The sequence below is a fragment of the Halichoerus grypus genome, chromosome 5 (assembly GCF_964656455.1).
Source record: "Halichoerus grypus chromosome 5, mHalGry1.hap1.1, whole genome shotgun sequence".
Classification (NCBI taxonomy): domain Eukaryota; kingdom Metazoa; phylum Chordata; class Mammalia; order Carnivora; family Phocidae; genus Halichoerus; species Halichoerus grypus.
In genome coordinates this window covers 169,248,644-169,270,504 of record NC_135716.1, presented here as the reverse complement: position 1 = coordinate 169,270,504, position 21,861 = coordinate 169,248,644, and the positions used below count along the sequence as shown (strand labels likewise).

General features: G+C 37.5%; 1 protein-coding gene across 1 annotated transcript in view; it reads left to right on the top strand.

The window, feature by feature from the left end:
• Positions 1-21,476, top strand: part of CLIC4 (chloride intracellular channel 4) — a 70,445-nt gene extending 48,969 nt beyond the window's left edge. Inside the window, exons 4-6 of the mRNA XM_036088994.2 lie at positions 3,575-3,681; positions 17,028-17,209; positions 17,945-21,476. Of these exons, the coding sequence (XP_035944887.1) occupies positions 3,575-3,681; positions 17,028-17,209; positions 17,945-18,109 (454 nt within the window). The 3' untranslated portion in view covers positions 18,110-21,476. The remainder of the gene's footprint in view (positions 1-3,574; positions 3,682-17,027; positions 17,210-17,944) is intronic.
• Positions 21,477-21,861: the final 385 nt, after the last annotated feature.

Genomic DNA, 21,861 nt, shown 5'->3' with positions numbered 1-21,861 from the left:
CACTGGAACAGCATGTTTAGATTGGGAGTGCCTTCCCCTGACTGGCCTCTGCAGCCCCTGATGTGATATGCTGAGGGACAGCAGAGCCTCTGTCCAGAGGAATAGCAGGAGGAAGTTCTTTCCAGGACCGCCATGGGCATTCCTTTCCCTTTCCTGTGTTCTAGGGCATTCAGGGGCCATCCTGGCTCTCTCCCTCTCCCCTCGAGGACAAGGAGGTCTTCGGGTCCTTAACTCCTGCTGATCCTCCTCACACCCTGATTGAGAGCCTTGTTTCTAGACTGGATGAAGAGAAAAGGCAGAGGAGTTGCACAAGCTAGCAGACCAGAATCTAGCATTTCTAATAACATGTTTTTGGCATTTGATGATACCGAGAACAGAGTGTTTTTGTGAGAGCACTTCTGATTCAGTCATGACAAACAAAGATAAATACAGGCAACTGCTTGTTCCAGAGTTGTTCAGAATCTAGAGAGCAGTGAAGAGCTTAAAGCAAGGAACTTTTGCTGGTTTGTGTGACCAGTATACATAGAAAGAAGAAACTTTATCTTCTCCTCTGGGGAAAGTATTTATACATATATATTTAATTCCCCTTGCTTGAATGGAGGGAGTACTTTGCCCAAAAAAAGCTTTGAAACTTTGATTTTTAACTGAAGCAGACCTGTGTGCGTGGCTCACTTACTGATGAAAGGATAGAAGGGTAGGGGAAGTTAGACAGTTTTGGAGAAGAGATCTATAAAGTGTTAGTAAGCCTTTTTTTTTTTTTTTTTAAGTGAGAAATACGATGAAAGTTGAATTTACAAGGGTAACTTAATGGGTTGTGTAATCAGACTTTATTCTTACATTCACATGAGGAAGAAAATGTCTGAGATCTTTCCTAAAAGGATGGAAATATTCTTAGCTAGGTCTTAGCATTAATAGTCTGTGATGTAATACAGAATAAAGGACAGATCTGGAAGTCTGCACGCCCTGGGTGCTCGTGCCCACGATGTTGTTGACACATGCCCTTTTATTGATTATTTGCCTGCCTTTTGTCAAATGTTGAAACGAGGCTCTCAGTCATTGAGAAGTTTTGCTTTATCAGGCTATTTGGGAAAGTGAATAATGATGAATTATTAAAATCCAGTGTTTGGGGGAATGCAAAATAAGCTGGCAACTGATTGAGGACCTCTTGGTTTGAATTTGATTTATCTTTCAGAGAGAACCTGATCTGTAGTAAAACAAAAACAGCACTTGATTTGGGGACAGGAAACCTGTGTTGTAGTTTGGCAATACTTTTAACTAGTCTAGGGATTTTGGGGGCCCAAGTATATAAGCTTTCTGGAATATAATTTCCTTTTAGGCAAAATGAGAGTTTGAGGTGAATGGTCTCTTGTAGTTCTAGTATTGTATGCATTAAATTAATAGTACGAGTGTAATGGTTTGTCTTGGAGAAGAATAGGGCCTGTTTAACCTGCTTTAAAGAACAGTGGTTTGTTTTTTGTTTTGTTTTTAAGAATTGTAATAGCATCTGTTTTCAGATGGATAAGGTTATGCCAATTGCAAATCCTTCTTCATTCTTACCTGTTCATTAAAATAGGTCTCTAGTAAATATGCTTCCATATGCTCATCTAAGTGTACAACCTCTGCACTTAGTGTAATGGCTGACATAGGGTAGACCCTTAATAGTTAGACTAAATGAATATATGTGAACAATGAATGTATCAGTGATCTCCAGTTTAATCCTTCCTTCAAGCCTTACTTCATTAGAAAAAGTAGGTACAGCTAAATATTGGCTGGGGAAAAGAAGAAGAATTTTGGAAACTTGGCTAGAGGAAGACATAGATGTATTGAAGAGACACTTACGTTCCTTGTGCTATTTTTTGTTTGGAATGAGTCAATGAAGTTACTGTATTACAAGCAGTAAAAACATTTAAACTGGAGGCTGGTTGTTTTTATAGTCAAGGGGAATTCAGGGATGTTGAACCTGGAATTAACTCTTTTAGCCCAGGCAGGGGGAAAAAAAAAAGGATAAAGTTTTCTGTAGTTAAGAGGAAAAAAGAAAAAAAATATATATATATACGTATAACTATATATTATTAATATAGTATACATAATATATAACCTCATGAAATTCATTTACTATAATTGTTCACTGAAAAATTCATTATGTAAATATTTTTGTTTACAAGAGAAATCTTTAAGCTTAAAAATTGGGAGTTATTAAAAGGGAAGATAAATTGAGCATATATGTATTCAGTAGGTATTTTATAATCTCTTATGTCCAGTTTTTTAGATCTCTCTCTCCTTGAATTCAGAATTGCACATGTAAAAAAAAAAAAAAGAATAAAACAGCTAACAAGACACTACACCACAGCTGGCAACGGAACTCAATTTCTTCCTAAAAATACCTCACCTTCATTTTTAATTTTAAAGAAGTGGCAAGACAGCACCCTAAAATATATGAAGAAATATAAATTACTAGTTTAATGTAAGATTTTTTTCCCCCCAAGTCTTAACTGCACCAAGCCCAGTTTCCAGTGAAATTTTACAGGGCCTTGAAGCGGATGAGTCTTCCCTAAAATGGTGCTACTGGTCGGAATTCCTGTGGAGCCGACTCCCAGTGGGTGTAGCTCTCTGCTGAAGGGAAGAGGGAGGAGCTGAACCTTCTCACATGTATTTTCCAATCTGAGGAAGAAATAGACACTGAGTATGTGTGTTTGGAATTTAAATATATAAAATACACATTTGTGTGGTTGAAAAAACAAAAAGCTGTGTGTCATGAATGTCCGTTTTCAAAGCAGATAAACTTGGTAAGAGCACTTGTTAGCAAAATTCCCAACCTCTTATTGTTCCGGCGCTCAGTCCCACCCTTACAATATCTAGTCCATGGGAGGTTCTGGAAAATCCCAAGTGTGGGATCGAAGTGAGTGATCTGCTTCCTGCTGTTTTTGTCCTTAAACTACTGCGGATGACCGAGGTGCCCGCTTGTCCCTGCCATCCAGGTCCTGTAGTACTGCCGCACCGGGTGCCTCGGTGCACGGCACGTACCAAGGATCTGGTTGGCTTTTCTGTTTCGAGAAAGCTGGATAGTTGAAATGTGGCTAGTGCGATGGTGGAAGTGAATTTTTAACTTTATATAACACCGGTTCATTGATATTCATATTCAGATAGCCAGCCACACTTCACTAATGGCTACTGTATTGGAAATTCAGATACAGAATATTTCCATCATTACAGAAAGTTCTTTTGGACCGCGCTGCTCCAGACTTCTCTTTCTAAGATGCCCATGGGCTTGGCACATGCCTCTGAACAAGTAGACTGTTTCCGCAGCATCCTAATTTATAAAATGGAGGTGGAGTGCAGATGCCCTTTGGTTGCCAAGAATATTAATATGCGAACAAAAACACTGCAGAGCTTTGTTTCCTAAGGACAAAAACACATCTTAAAAATATCATAGAAAACAGATGATGGCATTTCTTAGAGTAGTAACTGTTAAAAGATGTCTAGTAACTGCTAGCACAATGGTTTGTTGATGGAGAGAACGTACACTAATGCATCTTTGGAGGATCTATTATCCATTCTCACTTTTCCCCCTTAGGTACTTGAAGCTTTCACCAAAACACCCGGAATCAAATACTGCCGGAATGGACATCTTTGCCAAATTCTCTGCATATATCAAGAACTCAAGGCCAGAGGCTAACGAAGGTAAAAAAAACAAAAACAAAAAACCCCAAATGATTAGATTACCACCGGAGATAAACAAACCAAAAAAGCCCCAAATAAATCCAAAAATCCTGTTACAACAGTGATTTAAAATAAATATTTTGGAGTCCAGACCTTCCCATTAAGTATTAAAAACTGGCTTTCAAAGTTGATTAGAGATTTGATGATAAACCAGGGTAAGTCCTTAAATTGCTGTTTTCCTGTTCAAGCTAGTGGGACAGTGCCTAGCATATGGTAGTTGTACGACACGGTGTTTACTGAATGAATAGTTTTCACGAAGGGGGAGCTAGACAGAGAGTTAACGGTGCTTCAGAAACAATGAATGGTGTGGTTGTGGTGGTTTGGAATAGATTGATACAACTTCATTTAAATTATTACTGAATCTTTTGTTTATTGTTGGGTTCTGGTAGCCTAAAATCAGCCTGGGTGGATTTTTGTGATAATTATCCTTAAAGAGCAATTTCGGGAGTTACTCCAAGAGAGCATTTATACTCCCCAGTCTTCCTAATTTCTCTGCATCCTAAAATGGGATTTTAGTTTCAAGTCCTGTTTTCACGTGAGAATTGTCTAGGGTAGTGCAGATACAAATTCCTTCTATTTGTTAAAGGACCCCATCTTATTATTTCATTTACCGAACTTATGTATGGTGAAGGGAAGCCTCTTTGAAAGAGGTCCGTTTAATGAACCTTGTCTCAACTACACCATTCAGTAATTTTTCCTCTCTTTGAGATGTTAAGCATCGTTCTGAGTAAAACTCTCTAGAGAGAACATTAGTGTTTAATTAAAAGTAATTACAGTAACAAGAATGCCAGCTCCTAAAGACACTTTAATCCATCCTGGTTTTGGACAGTTTGGTGGCTTGGGTGCGGTTCTTTTGGGTAGACGTTTATGGCTGCAGATGAACAAGAAAACCAAAGGGAAAAAATTATCAGTGCTGGTTAAGCAAGAATAAACATCTTTTAAAAAATGGAAACATTTGCCAATTTCCTTATGTGATTGCAGTGGGCAGAGTTCCAAGCTATTCAGGCTAGTATTTTTTTTATTATTAAATTTTAAAATTGCGGCATTTTATAATCTAGTATTGAATTTCAAGGGTTTCTGGGATAATATTCGCTGCATGTGATGTTTTTCTGCAGCAGAGGGAAGGAGGGAAAAGCCGTAGTGTCCAAGCCTGGCTCACAGCTCTTCATTGTGTTCCAGTAGCTGCCTTGGTTTGGGGACAACTTTCCTAAGTAATTGGCTTTTTTCCTGACTGATGTTTCAGTCTAAGCATTTCATACGCTAAACAAACAGTTACGATGGAGCCCCTTCTATCCGCAGACGGTATCCTTTCTGTCGTACCCTTCCTTCCTGCTGGTGACTTCTTTTCACGAAATCATCCTTTTATATCCAGATGCTCTTGCCCATAGTTCCTGAACCATCTGAGTTAAATTCATAATGTTTTTATTTCTCTCTGTAGTTTTGGAAGCTGGAGGGTGGTTGAATTTCTTTTGACACTTGGTGGGGAGGAGAGGGGAATAAAATATGTTTGCTTAAAAAAAACCCAAAAAACCACAAAGAACAAAACCAAACAGTTGCTTTGGGGATGGCATAGAGGGGAGAGAACAGGGGAGAAAGTGACTCATTTAAGTATAACTTTGTGTTCTATTTTTTCCTATTAGTTTGTTACTGTCTTAAGTAGCCACCTACGCTTACTGTCCTTAGAATGTTATAACCAGTAAGAACAAACAACATAATGGATCACACAGTGTATAACTTAGAAGGCTTTATATTAAATTACCTATTGGTAAATAAGACTTCCAGTTGCCAAGCAACTTTCCCCGTAGGGCCTCTCACTGCCAGGAGACTTTAGAAAACAATATTCCAAATCACTTTGGAGCTTACTGAGTATATGTAGATTTGTTGAAGGTGTCTTGTCTGTCTGTTTAGTGCAATAAAATGCCTTAAATCAGCCTTGGAAATTAGTGTTCCAGCTCCTTCTTCCCCCAAACTTTATTATAAACCGCTTACAAAGAGATGGATTTGTCATTTTACATGGTAAATCAGAGTAGGCAAGGTTTTGATTAGTCTTACCAGCCTATGGAAATATTTTACAAAATTCAATATGTTTGGACAATTTTAAGACCTAATTCTAAGTAAGGAATTAGATGCCTAGATGCTGTGCTATTGGGCCAGTGAAAGAGAAGGGTCAGTGCTTAGATGGGGTACAAAATAAACAAATAGGGTTTAAAGAATAAAATAAAGGGAAATACGGTAGAGAGAGAGGGAGGGAGGGAAGGAGAAAGAAAAAAAACAAAGAATGAATGAATTCTTTTGGTAACATGTCCAAAGCTGATTGGGAGTAAGTTTGTGTAATCTTTTGAAGCATTAAAAGAAATTAATAGGTAATTCCTTTTATAAAAGGGAATGGGTTAGATATGACTTGTCCCAGATCTGCTTTTTTTTTCACTTCTGTGATTTCATTAATTTATATAAATTATTAAGCTCCCAAATGTAACTAATAGATAATTTATTAGTGTGTTGGTATTTATAATATTCTTAAGAGCTCAGTGAATTTAGGAGTGATGAAATCTGCCATTATATGTCCTAAGGCATATTTCATAATGTCCAAATTCCTGTTTTTAAGTGGAGGCAAGGAATCTATAGGTTCTAATTAGTTCCTTTTTATTCAGAATTCCCTCCCTGCCTGTCTCCCTTCCTTTTTTTTCTCTCTCTCTGTGGAAGTGTTTGGAATCAGAGGATGGTTGTTCATCATTGTAGCTATGGAACCTAAATGTATATTTAGTCACCTTTAAATACTCCTTTTTTTTTTTTTTTAAGATTTTTTAAAAAAAATATTTATGTGTGTGAAAGAGAGCACAAGCAGGGGAGCAGAGGGAGAAGCAGACTCCCCGTGGAGCAGGGAGCCCGACGTGGGGACTCGATCCCAGGACCCTGGCGTCATGACCTGAGCGAAGGCAGATGCCTCACCGACTGAGCCACCCAGGCGCCCCAAGATTTTATTTATTTGAGAGAAAGGAGAGAGTGCATGAGCAGGGGGAATGGGAGAGGGAGAAGCAGGCTCCTCAATGAGCAGGGAGCCCGATGTGGGATTCAATCCCACGACCCTGGGATCATGACCTGAGCTGAAGGCAGAGGCTTAACCAACTGAGCTGCCCAGTCATCTTTTAAATACTCCTAACCTCTCCCTATTTTCTATTGGCCTTTAAAAATTGTTTGCATAAGATTACCCTTTATTGAGATTAGCAGTAGCTTTAAAATACAGTTTTATCTTTGTAAGGGCTCGTAATTTTGGTTTTCTTCATTGTGAATTGTATTCTTTTCCTACAGCAAATATGGTCATGTTAAATTTAATGCTTTCTGTCTTGCATTTACTCAAATTATACAAGTAATTGAGTAATGTATGCTTGTTGAAAAAGTTAGAATAGTTTAGAAATAAATTTAATAAAATTTCAGTGTCCCTTCTTAACCTCATTTGAGCTCTTCCCCAACAGTTAATATTCATCCTTTTTTTCTGTGTAATTTTGCAAACATTGTATATGAGTGTGTATTTATGTGTATATTTACATTCTGCAATCGTTCTTTTCACATATTATGTGGTGTAGAAGTCCTTCCATATCAAAATATAGATCTACCTTATTTTTTAGAAATATTGCTTAATGTTCCATAATACGGATTTTTATTTAACTGTTTCCCTGTTGATAGTCATCTGGATTATCTCAAGTTTTTTTATTGTGACAAGCAATGCTGCCAGTGAATGTCCTTGTGCTAGATTCCAAATAGGTCAAAAGGTTTTGTTTCTCAAAAGTCTACACCAGTTTATATTCCCACTAATGTGAAAGTATTCATTTCCCCACACTTCTGACCCTGGCATGGGTGTGTGTGTGTGTGTGTGTGTGTGAGAGAGAGTTTTAAAATTTTGCTGTAGTTTCATAGGCAAAAAAAGTTGTTTTGATTTTCAGAATTAATTTAAAACTAATCAGATGGGCCTCTATTACAATTAAGTACTAATTTTTTTGGAGAGCTTTTCAAATACCCTCTTAGAGATACCAGCATTACCACAGCAGGGGTGTTAGAGAATGGTAGTGTAAGACAAGGGCCTCCTTTCTCATAGCTTGCTACTGCCTTCTAGTGGTTAGTCTTGACCTTTTCTTTATCTTAACCAGATTCCTTTGTGGTTTGTCTTCAAAACTTCATTATGTTTATTGAATGATGCTCTATAATACCTCTTGGCACCTCTGTCTTTCTTTGTTTTGTTGGCCTTCCTCGTGTTGTTACATAAAAATTGAATGAAACTAATTCACCATTCTTTGCATTACTATACCCTTTATTCTGAGATTCTTAATGAAATATCATTAACATTCTAGCGAGGTACAGCAATTCAGCTTCATTGCAGGTGCTTTACTAGGTCCAAAATTGTAGAAAGAATAGTAATTTTAATGTTTACCAGGTTCTTAATTTTAGCCTTTGTGTTACATCTAGGATTATACGCATCATATGTTTCAAACCTTGTAAATTTAGAATAGTTTATTTTTTCTGTTGGATATATTTGAAAACTAATTCAGGAAAAGGATGAATTTAGAGCAGGTTGAAGATCATAAACTTGCCATACCCCTCAAGTGCCATTTGAGACTTTGTTTCATGTTTGACTTCACAGTATTATCTTTGGTAGAGGCCATGACTCTGTTCATTGTAATCTGATCAAAGAATAAGTCCTTATATCTGTCTTATATCTGTGTATTTATTCTGTATTCACTGATTTTTTAAAAAAGATTTTATTTATTTATTTGATAGAGAGAGACACAGCGAGAGAGGGAACACAAGCAGGGGGAGTGGGAGAGGGATGGGCTCGATCCCAGGACCCTGGGATCATGACCCGAGCCGAAGGCAGACGCTTAACGACCTAGCCACCCAGGTGCCCTTGTATTCACTGATTTTGATAGGAAGCATATTGAATCTTTAAGTTGGTTCTTTCACAGTCCTGAGATTTACTGTCCCTTCATTCTCACCACCCTCCACCCCCTTTTAAGTACAACCATGAAAAGTTTTCCATCCTGCCCTGGACTCCTTACTAACCTAGCTATTTCTCACATTTCATTCTCTTGTCAATTTATAAATTTAACATTTTATGACTACATGCATGATCAATACCTTGTATGTAATCAATGAAAGGTTATATCTATTGCTTTTTTAGTTTTGACCTTTTATTTTAAATGGCTTGATTCCTTGTCACTTCCATAGTTGCAGTTGAACTCAGTTCCTCAGCTTTAGTTTACTGGGCTCCAGTGTCCTCCTGCTTAACTCTTTTCTCTAAGAAATAAACTAGCTTGATCCTGGCTATGGCTAGAGTGACCTTTTATTAATAAAATAGGTAGTTCTTTGATCTTGATCTTGTCATCTGTCACTTGACATACATACATTCCAATTTGTTTGATATTTACCTAAGTAAAAAATTTTACCAATTCTTCTTTACATTTTAAAATGGCTCTTATGTTCTATAGCAATATGCAGTTCCTGCCTCCTTTTCAGCTTCCCACAAAGATGTAACAGTCAGATACAAATATCTCCACTCATCTGACTTTAAAAGTGTCTATTCTACACATTCTACACCTGATTTCCTTTTGAACCTTCTCCACACATTTAAGAAACTCCAAACTTTTATATTTAATTATTGGCCTTTCTCAATCTGTGGCAGATGTTGATCAGATGTTTAATTTGTGCTTGGGTAGAATGCCAGGAATTTTAGGGGGTATACAGAGGAAGCATAAGACAGACTTTACCTTCAAAGAAAATAGAGTGCAGTTGGGGAAGCAAGAATAATGCATTGACTTAATAACAAGAATTAGAAGGAAGAGGTTCATGATTTAGTAGACCATTAGTTTAATATAAACCAGCCCTGAGTTTAAAAATTTAACAGCTCTAAAAATCTAACAGTGCTAATATTAAGATACTGAACATAACTAATACTTCTTTTTTTTTTTTTTAAGAGAGAGTACGAGCGGGAAGGGGTGGGGAGGGGCAGAGGGAGAGAGAGAATCTCAAGCAGGCTCCACACCCAGCATGGAGCCCAACAAGGGGCTCCGTCTCACAGCCCTGAGATCATGACCTGAGCTGAAATCAAGAGTTGGACACTTAATTGACTGAGCCACCCAGGCACTCCACTAATACGTATTTTTAAAACATAGTAAAAACTACAAGGTACTCAGTTATCAGATACTGACTTTAACTTTATTATAGATAGTCAAAGGTAGAAGAACAACGTGGGAAGTTTTTTTTTTTTTTCTAAAGATTTTATTTATTTATTTGACAGAGAGATAGCGAGAGCAGGAGCACAAGCAGGGGGAGCGGGAGAGGGAGAAGCAGGCCTCCCGTCAAGCAGGGAGCCCGATGCGGGGCTCGATCCCAGGACCCTGGGATCATGACCTGAGCCGAAGGCAGACGCTTAACCATCTGAGCCACCCAGGCGCCCTAACATGGGACGTTTCAACTAAGAACTGGACATTATAAAAAACCAAATGGAAGCTCTAGAATTTAAAAATACAATATCTGAAATTATGAATTCAGTATATGAATCGAACAGATTAGACAATGATAATTGGAAGATAGTCAGAATTAGTGAACTGGAAGATAGGTCAGAAGGAAATAACTAATGGAAGCAGAGACAAAAGGAAAAATAAAAACAGAGGAAAGAGTGTAAGACTTGTGGGACACAATGAAAAGAGTTTGATATATGTGTAACTGGAGTCCCAGAAGGAGAGGGGAAAATGGAGCCAAAGGTATAGTTAGAGGTAATCGCCAAGAATCTTCCAAAACTGATGAAAGATAAGCCATGGAGTCAAACATTACACAACCCAAGCAGGCTAAATATAAAGAGAACCACACCTGTGTGTACCATAGGCACCTGCTGAGAACCAGACAGAATCTTACAGGTGGCAGAGAGAAAGCTCTTCAAGGTAAAAGCAGCGGGAGTGAGCACTGATTCTCAACAGAAGCAGTAGAATCCAGAAGACAATCTTAAGAGCTCTTCAGAGAGCTAAAAGTGAATTAAAATTCTATAAGTAGTGAAATACTCTCCAAGAGCAAAAGCAAGCACATCCAAATAATTTTTTGTTTTTGCCTCAAGAGAGGACATTTATATTTATTGCCCTGGATTCATATACTTGCTAAACTGGTCTTATGGCCTTTTCCGTGAACCTCTAAAATTTACTGTTCAGTTTACAATTCCAAGTGGTCAAAACACACCCACATTCTCTAAGATGTCAGTCAGGTCTCTTTTCTTTGATGTTCAGAGTAAGGCAGATTCTCTTTCACTTCCGTATCTTTAAAGTAGGATATTATCTGCTCTTCCCATGTCCCATGGCTGCTCTGAGAATTAATTCTACTATTATATATTCCCCAAGTGTTTCAGCTGAAAAAATACTGTAAGAATGTAATAAGACATTAATTTTTTATTTATGGATTTTAATAAGTGATGGTGAAATAGACATTTTTAAACAAACAAAAACTGAGTACTTATCTCCGTAGATTCCCAGTAAAAGAAATACTTAGTTTTTCAGGCAGAAGGAAAATGATTTCAGATGAACACCAAGAGACACAAGAAGGAAAGAAAGCAAAAAGTAGTATAAATATGTTATAAAGTATAAATGCATACTGTCTGTATAAAACAGTAATGCCTTGTGGAATTTAAAATCTATGTCAGATGAATATACATGACAATAGCAGCCTTCAGGACAGGAGGGAGGTAGTGACGGCAGAGTGTTCTGAGGCCCTCCCATTATCCTGGAAGTGGTGAGAGGGAACAAAGACTAGTAAAAGACTGCAACACACTAATAGAGGGAGAGATGAATAATGGATTTTAAAAACTTACTCCAAAAGAAGCAAGAAAGAGAACACAGAAGAACACAGAACAAGTAGAAATCAAAATGTGTGATGACAGATTCAAACCAAAGTTCGTAGTAATTACATTCAATGTAAATGACTTAACTACTCCAAATTGAAGACCTCACTTGCCAGCTGGCTCAACAATATGTTGCTTTTATGTACAAGAATGAATACACACATATACGTGAAACACACACATGTATTCAGGAAAGGTGAAAGGAAAGTAGTGCAAATACTAACGAAAGAAGGGGGCAAAGCTGCACCGATACTGGACAAAGGAGACTTTAAGGAAAGAAGCACTAACTAGAGATAATGAAGCATGTTTCAAACGGATTTAAAAGGTTAATCTACCTGAAAGATAGAATGATTCTAAATTTGTATTACTAAATACCTAGCCTGGAAATATGTAAGCCAAATTCACAGAACTAAAAGAGAAATAAACGAATCCACAGTCTTGGTGGGAGATTTTAACTCACTCCTTTAGTAACTGTTAGAATCAGCCAAAAACTAACAATCAGAGAGTCTAGCAGAATTGAACAACACAACGAACACGTTTAGTCTCGCTGATACGTACATAGAACACTGTCCCCAACGACTGCAGAATGATACATTTGGTTTTCACATGCTCGTAGAACACTTCATCAAGATTGACTGTAAATATACAAATCTGAAAGATTTTCCAAAAAATGGGAATTGAAATCATACAGAATATTTTTTTCTGACTATAAAGAAAAGAAGCTAGAGATCAGTGACAAAATCACAGCTAGAAAATTTCTACATCTTTGAAAACTTAGCAGTATGTTTCTAGTAATCTGTGGGCTGAAGAAAAAATTATGAAAGACAGCAGGTCTAAATTTATGTGATATGGCAAACAATGTGCTTAGAGGGAAACTTATACCTCTAAGTGCTTATGTTAGAAAAAAAGATTGGAGGGGTGCCTGGGTGGCTCAGTCGTTAAGCATCTGCCTTTGGCTCAGGTTCTGATCCCGAGGTCCTGGGATCGAGCCCCGCATTGGGCTCCCTGCTCTTTGGGAAGCCTGCTTCTCCCTCTCCCACTCCCCCTGCTTGTGTTCCCTCTCTCGCTGTGTCTCTCTCTGTCAAATAAATAAAAATCTTAAAAAAAAAAAAAAAAAAAGATTGGAAATCTGACAGTCTCCACCTCAGGGGTTTAGGTAGAAAAAGATCAGCAAATTAAACCCAAGAAAGTAGAAGAAAGGAAATACTAACCAGCAGATTTCCTTGAAATAAGAAACAAACATGACAGAGGGTCAGTGAGGCTAAAAGTTAGTTCCACGAAAAGTCTAATAAATAAAAATTAATAAATCCTTGACAAGAAAAATCCAGAAAAGAGAGAAAGGCAGCAATAACCAATATTAGGAATAAAAGATTGTTACAGATCTTACATTGAGGTGATTTTTAGAGGATATTATGAAAATTTTTATGCTTATAAATTTGAAAACACTGTCGGTTAAATTTACAGAAAGTATAGTGTAACAAAATTACTATAGGAGGGCATAAAATGTAAATAGTCTTATGTCTGTAATTAAAAACCATTTCATAAAAAAAAAATTCCAGATCCAGATAGCTCCACCAATGCACTCTTCTAAGCATTTGGGGAAGAAGTAACATCGGTGTTGCACATAGTCTTGCAGGGAACAGAAGACAGGAAGGTACTTCTGAGCTTGCTTTTTGAGGTCAACCTTGACACTCAGACCACACAAGAACATCAAAAGAAAGATGGTTTCAGGCCAGTCTCTCCCAAACATAGATGCAAAAGTCTAAATAAAATATATCTAATCCAACAATATGAGAAAAGATAATATACACAACCAAGTGGGGTTTAAGTCAGGAACAGAAGATTGTTTAAACATTAAAATATCTGTATAAATTAATAGCATAAAGGAGAAAAATTTCAGTAGAAGCAGAAAAAGTACTTGATAAAATTTGATACTTATGGTAAAATGATATATATATATATACATACATATATATATATATATATATTTGTCTTAACAAACTAGATGTAGCAGGTAACTGCCTTAATTTGGCAGAAAGAATCTACCAAAAAAGCTATAGCAAATATCAAATGTAATAGGGAACTAGTGAAATTTCGGTTTCCTTTGAGACTGGGAACTAGGAAGTGGTGCTCACTATCACCACTTCTATTCAGCATTGTAGTGAAGGTCTTGGCCAGTACGATAGGCAAGAAAAAGAAATAAAAGGTATGAGAATTGTAAAGGAAGGAACAAATTTGTCATTATTCTTAAGCAATATAATTGTGTATGTAGAATATCCAAAGGAATCTACAGATAAACTGTAAGAATAAAAAAATGAAAGAGCAAGGTTACTGGATATGAGGCCATTATAAGAATCAGTTGTATTTTTACATGCTGGCAACAAACAATAGAAAACATGCAAAAATATTTACACCATCAAAATGTCAGATATTAAAAAGTCAGATATTTAGGAATAAATCCAATAAAAGATGGTCAAAGCCTCTACACAGGAAACATAAGACACTGAAAGAGATGTTTTAAAGATTTAAATAAATGGTATTGATAGATTGGAAGCCTCAGTATTGTAAAGATGCCAGTTCTCAAGTTGGGGTTCTGTTGAATCTGTAAATTATTGAAAAGCCCAGCCGGTTTTCTGTGCATGCATGCATGCACGTGTGTGTGTAAATTGACATGCTAATTCTAAAATTTATTAGGGAAATTGAAGGAACCAAGAATGGCCAAGATGATCTTGAAGAGAGACTTAAATTACCTGATATCAAGACTTACAAAGGGATAGTAGTTAAAACTGTGTGGTACTAATACTAGGATAGACAAACAGAACAATGGAACAGAATATGGAGTCAAGAAAATACCCCTATCTCACACCTACACAAAAACCATTTCTAAGTGGATTGTAGATATAAATGTGAATGGTAAATAATACACAATATCTAGAAGATAATGGAGGATATCTTCATAATTTAGGGGTAGGTAAGATTTCTTAATCTGGATGAAGCACTGGAAGTTTGTTTGGAAGAAACAAAATTGATTAATTGGACATTAGGTTTAGTAACTTCTGTTCATAAAAAGTCACCATTAAGGGAGTGGAAAGGGTGAAGGAATACGTGATACGTATTACCACAAAGGGCTTGCATCTGTAATTTATAGAGAACTCCTACAAATAAGACAGGCTATGCGATGAAAAATGAACAAACGGCACTTTACAAAAAGAGGATATCCAAATAGTCGGTAAATATGAAAAGGTGTTAAACCTAATTTGTCATCCACCCGAATGGCTAAAACTGAAGAGACTGACAGCACCGAGTGGTGTTGAAGATGTGAAGTCACTGGGATGTCTCTGCACTGCTCTTTGTTGTGTTGAACTTGGCAAGTTGATTGCAGTTTCTACTAAACCTGAACACAGGTATACCCAGTAACCCACAACTCCATTTTTGAGTGGAATATGAACAAATGTGCACCAAAAAGATATGTCCAAGAATGTTTGTTCCACGATTAGTCATGAGCCTCAAACCGTAAACAACACAGACCCCATTTACAGGATGGATGAATATTTCTTTTTTTTTTTTTAAAGATTTTATTTATTTATTCATGAGAGACACAGAGAGAGAGAGAGGCAGAGGGAGAAGCAGGCTCCCAAGGATCAGGGAGCCCGATGTGGGACTCGATCCCAGGACCCTGGGATCATGACCCGAGCCGAAGGCAGACGCTTAACCATCTGAGCCATCCAGGCGCCCCTGAATATTTCTTATATAGTCATATAGTGGAATGCTATATAACAACGAAAATGGCTGATCTGCCTTGCACAACACCACAGATGATGTTCCTTAGGGCGCTACCCTGGGCCCCTTGCCTGTCCTTCGCTTCCATGGCTTTGGTGTTCATTTATGTTCTCAGGATTCCCAGCCATACTGCTCCAGCCCAGACTGTTCCAGACACTGTAGCCCAGCTCCTACTCCGAGGTCTCACAGACAGCTCACCTCAAAGGCAGCACGTACTGAACTCTTGTCCGCACCCCCTGAACCTGCTTCTCTAGGCAGGTAAATGTTTCAGCAAATGATACCAGCCTTTACCCTGGGAATAGTTTGTTGGCCGTTTCTCTGTACTATGCCCACTCCCCAAAATGTAAACTCAAACTGCTTTGTTCAAGAGTGAATTTAACGATGCTTAGAATAAGAGCTGGCATGTAGTAGGAGCTCACGTCTGTATTTTGCTGAAAACATCTATCCTCTTTCCATATTCGGTTTTGCTTCCAAGCTCTGTTGGTTTTTATCGCCTAAGTACCTCCAAAATCCACTTATTCCTTTTTATACCCACAGCCCCTTATCTAGCCCCTTATCTGCCATCTGTTGTCTGCACTGCAGGGGCGGGGGGCGCTGCCAGGAATGAATGGGTGGGAGCAATTTGGAAGAAGAGGTTTTGGGTTAGGACATACTTATGTTGCTGGTGAAATATCTAATATCTGGTGAAATATCTAATATGCAGCATATAAAACTTTTGTCTTTTTCTCTAATGGAACCAAATTTATTCAAACTTATAACTGTATTGGTTGTCACCTCATGATATGTAGCTTTCTTTTATGGCCAAGCACTGTGGTCACCAGTGTGAGCTTGTGCATTCAGGGGGTGGGGGGTGAAGGCGGCCTGGGAAGGTAAAGGATAAGGGTAGCAGAAGACTGGTCTGCTGTTAGTCCGTATGTGTATCTAACGACCTTCCCACCGCCTCTGCTAAAGGTCACTAGCCTTGACTTTCCAGGTACGCAGGGGTGGCTCTGTCCCACTCGTCTCTGAATTATAACAGTCATAACATCTTAATCTATTGGGGTGAAGAGCCCCCTGATGCACTTTTGTAAATTGAACTCTCTAATCTGACGTCTGTGTTTTCCGTGTTATTATAAAATAGTGCTATTCTTGACTTCTTGTGTATTACAAGACAGTGCAAAAACTTCAGGCTTTCTGCTTGGATTGTCTGTATCGGAGTATCTTAACGTGTTTCTTGGTGATAAATCCAAATATTCCTGGGGAAACAGGCATTAAAATTCAGGGCAAGAATCTCTGTCTTGGCAAGATTTTCTTCCCTAGACTTGAATTAATAGGTTTGCCTTTTCTCACTAATTTTTCTAGTTTAAACATCCACTGTATTGGGCCATAGTGTGTTTGTAAGTGGGACATTTAGTTACTGGGTTTTTACAGATTCCAGTTTCTGAAACGGTCATGCTCATTTCTGTACTTACCTGAACAAATGTACTTGTCTGTCTCATCCCTTGCCCCATGTAAATAAGCTCCAGGAGAGCAGGGACCTTGTCTGTCCTGTTCTGCAGTGCCTCATGTCAGAGTAAGCAGTTGATAAAATAGTTATTGACCGAAAGAGTAATGCTTCTACTTCAGGGCTTGGGTGGTTTTCCTTCTTACAGTATCCCCATCTTTCTTTCAGCACTGGAGAGGGGTCTCTTGAAAACCCTACAGAAACTGGATGAATATCTGAATTCTCCCCTCCCTGATGAAATTGATGAGAATAGTATGGAGGACATTAAGTTTTCTACACGTAAATTTCTGGATGGCAATGAAATGACATTAGCTGATTGCAACCTGCTTCCCAAACTGCACATTGTCAAGGTAGGCCTGCAGGATGTGGTGTGACGTCACCATTAGACCGGGTATTCTCTGTGTACTAAGATAGCACTTTGTCTATAAAATTTTTTTTTTTTTTGATCTGGTATATGACTAGGAACCCCAAACAGTATAACTTAATACTATTTAGGCAACAGTTGGAATACCCTTGAGTTAACAAAATGGAAAATTATGTCTTAAAATTGAGGCATATGAGAAAGAAGAATTTTTTTTTTTTTTGGTGACTGTATAAAAATTCAAAAATGTAGCAGGTAACTTTGAATTGGAGTTTGCTACATTGACTTACGTTGTCAGATTCTGTTGTGTGATCACCTGGTTATTTCTATATAAGGCAAAGAAATACTTACTGAGCATTTATTGTGTAAGACACTGCGCTAAATAGAATAGTAGTAAACACTAGTTGTGATAAAGATCAAGACCAAGGAAAACAGAGATGTAAAATCATGTGTGTGCCTTGAAGTATTTACCCGGGGATTACACCTGGCTGTCTCTCTGGGTCACCAGGGCAGGCGTTTGCAATCCCTGTCACATTATTGAAGTTCAGATGTACTTTGCGGTCCTTGTCATTATTTAAAACTCTAGTTAGAATGAAGGTGACTTCTTCTCAAATAGAAGCAGTTCTCAGAGATTCACAGAATTAGTTTGCCCTAAAATCAGAGATAAGTCTGGTTTACAAGTCATGGAAAATAAATGTTAACTTTTGATCTCTTTATATTTCAGGTGGTGGCCAAAAAATACCGCAACTTTGATATTCCAAAAGGAATGACTGGCATCTGGAGATACTTAACTAATGCGCACAGCAGGGATGAGTTTACCAATACCTGTCCCAGTGATAAGGAGGTTGAAATAGCCTATAGTGATGTAGCCAAAAGACTTACCAAGTAAAATATCCCTTCTGAGAGAGATGTCTTTGCATCTTCCCCTAAGGATATGCTTTTCCTAACAGACTGCTCCTGTTCCTATAAAGTAGAAATTTTATTTTGCATGAACGTGCAGTTACTCAAGATTAGGATAAAGGATAGACAAGGTATAGTAGCTATCTTTAAATATACACTCCTAAGCAGTATTATGTTAAAATACTTTATCCTGTCTCCCTCCCCTGCCCCATACCCTCCTCTCCTCTAGTCCGGAGACACTCCGCCACACTCTTCACTCTAGAGGTAGATTGCCGTCCCTCCGGAGCCCTCACCGTTGTGTCTGTTCCCTGTGGACTGAGGGCAGAACTTCGGAGGGCCAATGTTTAACTGTTAAAATAGTACCCACGACTTCATCAGTCAGCCCAAAACTGGTGCACAATGCATGGTACAAGGAATATTTATGTATTTTGGGAATTGTATAATATTTACTAAGAGTATATGAAAGGATTGCTACTGTATCAGAATACTCTGTCTCGATTCAGTCTGTCCTGGGTGTGTCACCACCAGTGAAGAGAGCCTTCCACAGAAAGTCACTACAGATTCTGCTGTTTTACTTTGTACATGGGTTTTTACTTTTGCCTAAAAGCATTTATCCTTCATACCAGTTATAACATCGGACACTGTGTAGGAGCTACAAGTTCAGAGAGAGGGATGATATTCTCAAGATCTTCCTCAAAGCATTTTATCTATCTGAGAAAAACCTGTGGGCACCTGCTACTCTGTCTGAATGTGTTGCTTTTTGTGTGTATTTTGCCCAGTGCCATTCTTTTGGAACCTTATTGCTTTCCTCCTTTATTTTAAAAAGCTCCTTTTTAGGTAAGCGTAGACCTTGCTGTCTGTAGATCTTTTGAGTAACACTACATAAACTGATATTTAGTTGATTTAGCGATAGCAGTATGACTTGTAATGTAAAAATTAACACAGATAATAACCTAAGGAATGTAGGGTGGGTTTGTCAAAATGTCAAGCAGAATTTTGTTTCTGAAGCATATTTAATTAATATGGATAATCTAAAGAATGCCTTTTCCATCGTGTATTAAAAACAAAACAGCCATCACCAGCTTTCCCATTCAACCCCCGTTGACTCTTAAACTTTGGGTAGAGCATGGTTCACTCCTTTGGAACTAAATTATAATTGTTATGGTGAGTATGTATTTACTGCAGTTTTGCCTAATCTCAATCATTGTACTTCCTTCAATTAAATTTTTCTAAAGCCACATTGAGGAATAGCACTCTGCATGTTTGTTTTTTTAAAAAATTGGAAGTCCTAAACCAGGAATGATTTGTGCTCTTAACAAGGGAGGATGGACTTGGTAAAAATAAAACAAAAGTTTGCTACATATTTATTCATTTTTTAAAAATGGACTAAGTACTACTCCAAAGACCGTAGTTGTAACTATCATACATTTTTGGTAATTTTTTATATGTAACTTGTTTAAGAAGTGCTATTTCTCATAGGCTGTTTTTGGAAATTTACATTATTGCTTTAAAATGGCAATGTTTTCCCCCGTTTGGTGTGTTAACATTTAGTAATCACTGGTGTTAGGGAAGCAGCCTGATTTTTATAAGCATATACTGCATTTTTTAACCTATCAGTCAGTAATTACCTTGGTATGGAAAGATAAGCTCCGTATTGTATCCATTTGGCTCAGGGAGGTTTCTTTGCCTTGCCTTTCTTAGAACTCCTTACTGCTGATCAAAAATTTGGGCACCCACCTTTAATTAAATATTGGATGATGACTTATCTGGTTGCAAGAAAAGCACTCAGGTTATCGCCGGGAAGTTCTATAGCAGTAGCTTCGGTGGGAGAAAATGTCACGTGTGCTCCAGGACACAGGCAGCCATCACCACTTCTCACCTCCTTTTAAAATAGTAGTAACTTGGCATTCAGGTGATACTGAACCTCGCCTCCTGGCTCTCAAAGTATGAAAAAGATTCAAGAGAAGGGTCTGTTCTTTCCAGTGAGCAGGGGACTAAGTGGTGCAGAATAGAGGGGCTAATGAGGATGGAGGTACATTTCTCAAAATAGAGGGATGAAAACCACATTCTGAAATTCAGTCGTGAACTACTTTCACTTTGGATATTTATTCTCTTCATTGTCTTTTTAAAATTTATCCCATGATTTTACTTGGCTGTCTGTCTAGATGTCCAAGGAAGGCAGGTCTGTCTGTTACGATTTTGATGTAGAAAGATCTTATTATTACTTTATCAGGGAAGATAGATGAAATTGAGATTGGCAAATGGACAAAAGCTAGGAAAAAGGATGATCCCAGAACATGATTTTTTCCCCCCATTTTATACTTGTGGAAAGATCATAGCTTAAAATCTTGGGAGATTTTAGGGCATAGAAGTTTTCATGGCAGTTCATGTAGTTTATGAACTGACATAATGCAGATCATCTGATACTATTTCTACAACTACTAAATCATTTCCCCCTTTATGTAAACCCCTTCTGTTCCACCTCAACAAGATTAGAGTCTGAATGGAAACTCTCACTGTTTTCCAAGGAATTCTGACAAATTTTTATGTTGAACAGTTGGAAAGCTCTTTACTATTTCAGTTGATATAACTTCCTTTTTTTTTTTTTTTTTAAATGTAGGTGCAGATTTTCTATACCCCTCTGCTATCTTTTATTAAGAGCATTGACTTTTGTGATGAAAATCATACTAGGTTTGATTTCTTGATAACTCAGCTTACACAATATTTTTAAGCTCCTGAGCAATCTGTGTACAATTAAGAGATTTCTGACATTTATTCTTCACTAAGTTGATCAACTCTAGAATTTAGGCATTTTAACATCGGTTGAGCTTTGGATCTTTCTAGAGTTATGTAGATAGCTTTTGTTTCTGTACATTTAAAATATCCATTTAAGAAATACCTACAAGGTAAAAAATGAGAAGAAATAGCAATGTATTTTTTCATAAACATTTTGATACACATTTCATCATTTATTGATTAACCATTTTCTTACACTGGTTATAATCAGTATTTGATTCAGAGAGGGAAGCATTCATTATTGATATACTAAATGGGCTTTTTTTTATTCCATCCTTTACAAATGATCAAGATCGGGGCTTGTCGAAATTATATTTTTATCATGGAAAAAAATTTCAACTCCCTAAGTCCTAATGTTGAACAGAATTGGAGTATTTTCTTTAGAATTACTTGAAAAGGCAAATGAAAGCTTATTATAGAATGCTTGTATTTTCTTTTCTCTCTCTAGAACCAGTATATTGCTGGCAGCTATTGTATTAAAAAAATAAAGTATATTTTCACTATCATAAAAGGTTCTTTTTTCCCCCCATCATGAAAATAAATAACAACCTGGGGTAAAAGTGTTTTACTTGAGACTACTTTTTTTCCATGAGTGGGTGACTCAACACATTTAATAGATTAAAGGGGAAAAAATCATATGGCCATCTCAGTAGGTGCATAAAATAATTTGATAAAAACTTTCATGATTCTCATTCTTAGCAAAGTAGGGCCAAAGGCAAAAATTTTTTAACCTGAAAAGCCATCTGCCAGGAACCTACAGCAAATTTCATATGTAAATATGAAACAAAAGCCCTTCCATTAAAGCCAGGAATAAGACAGGATTGCCTTCTGTCACAGCTATTATTCAGCTACTTTTTACAGCTACTTTATTAGAAGCATCCTGGTTAATGCAGTAAAATCCTTAGAAAGAATAGGGAATGGAAAAGAAGTGACCAAATGGTTGCT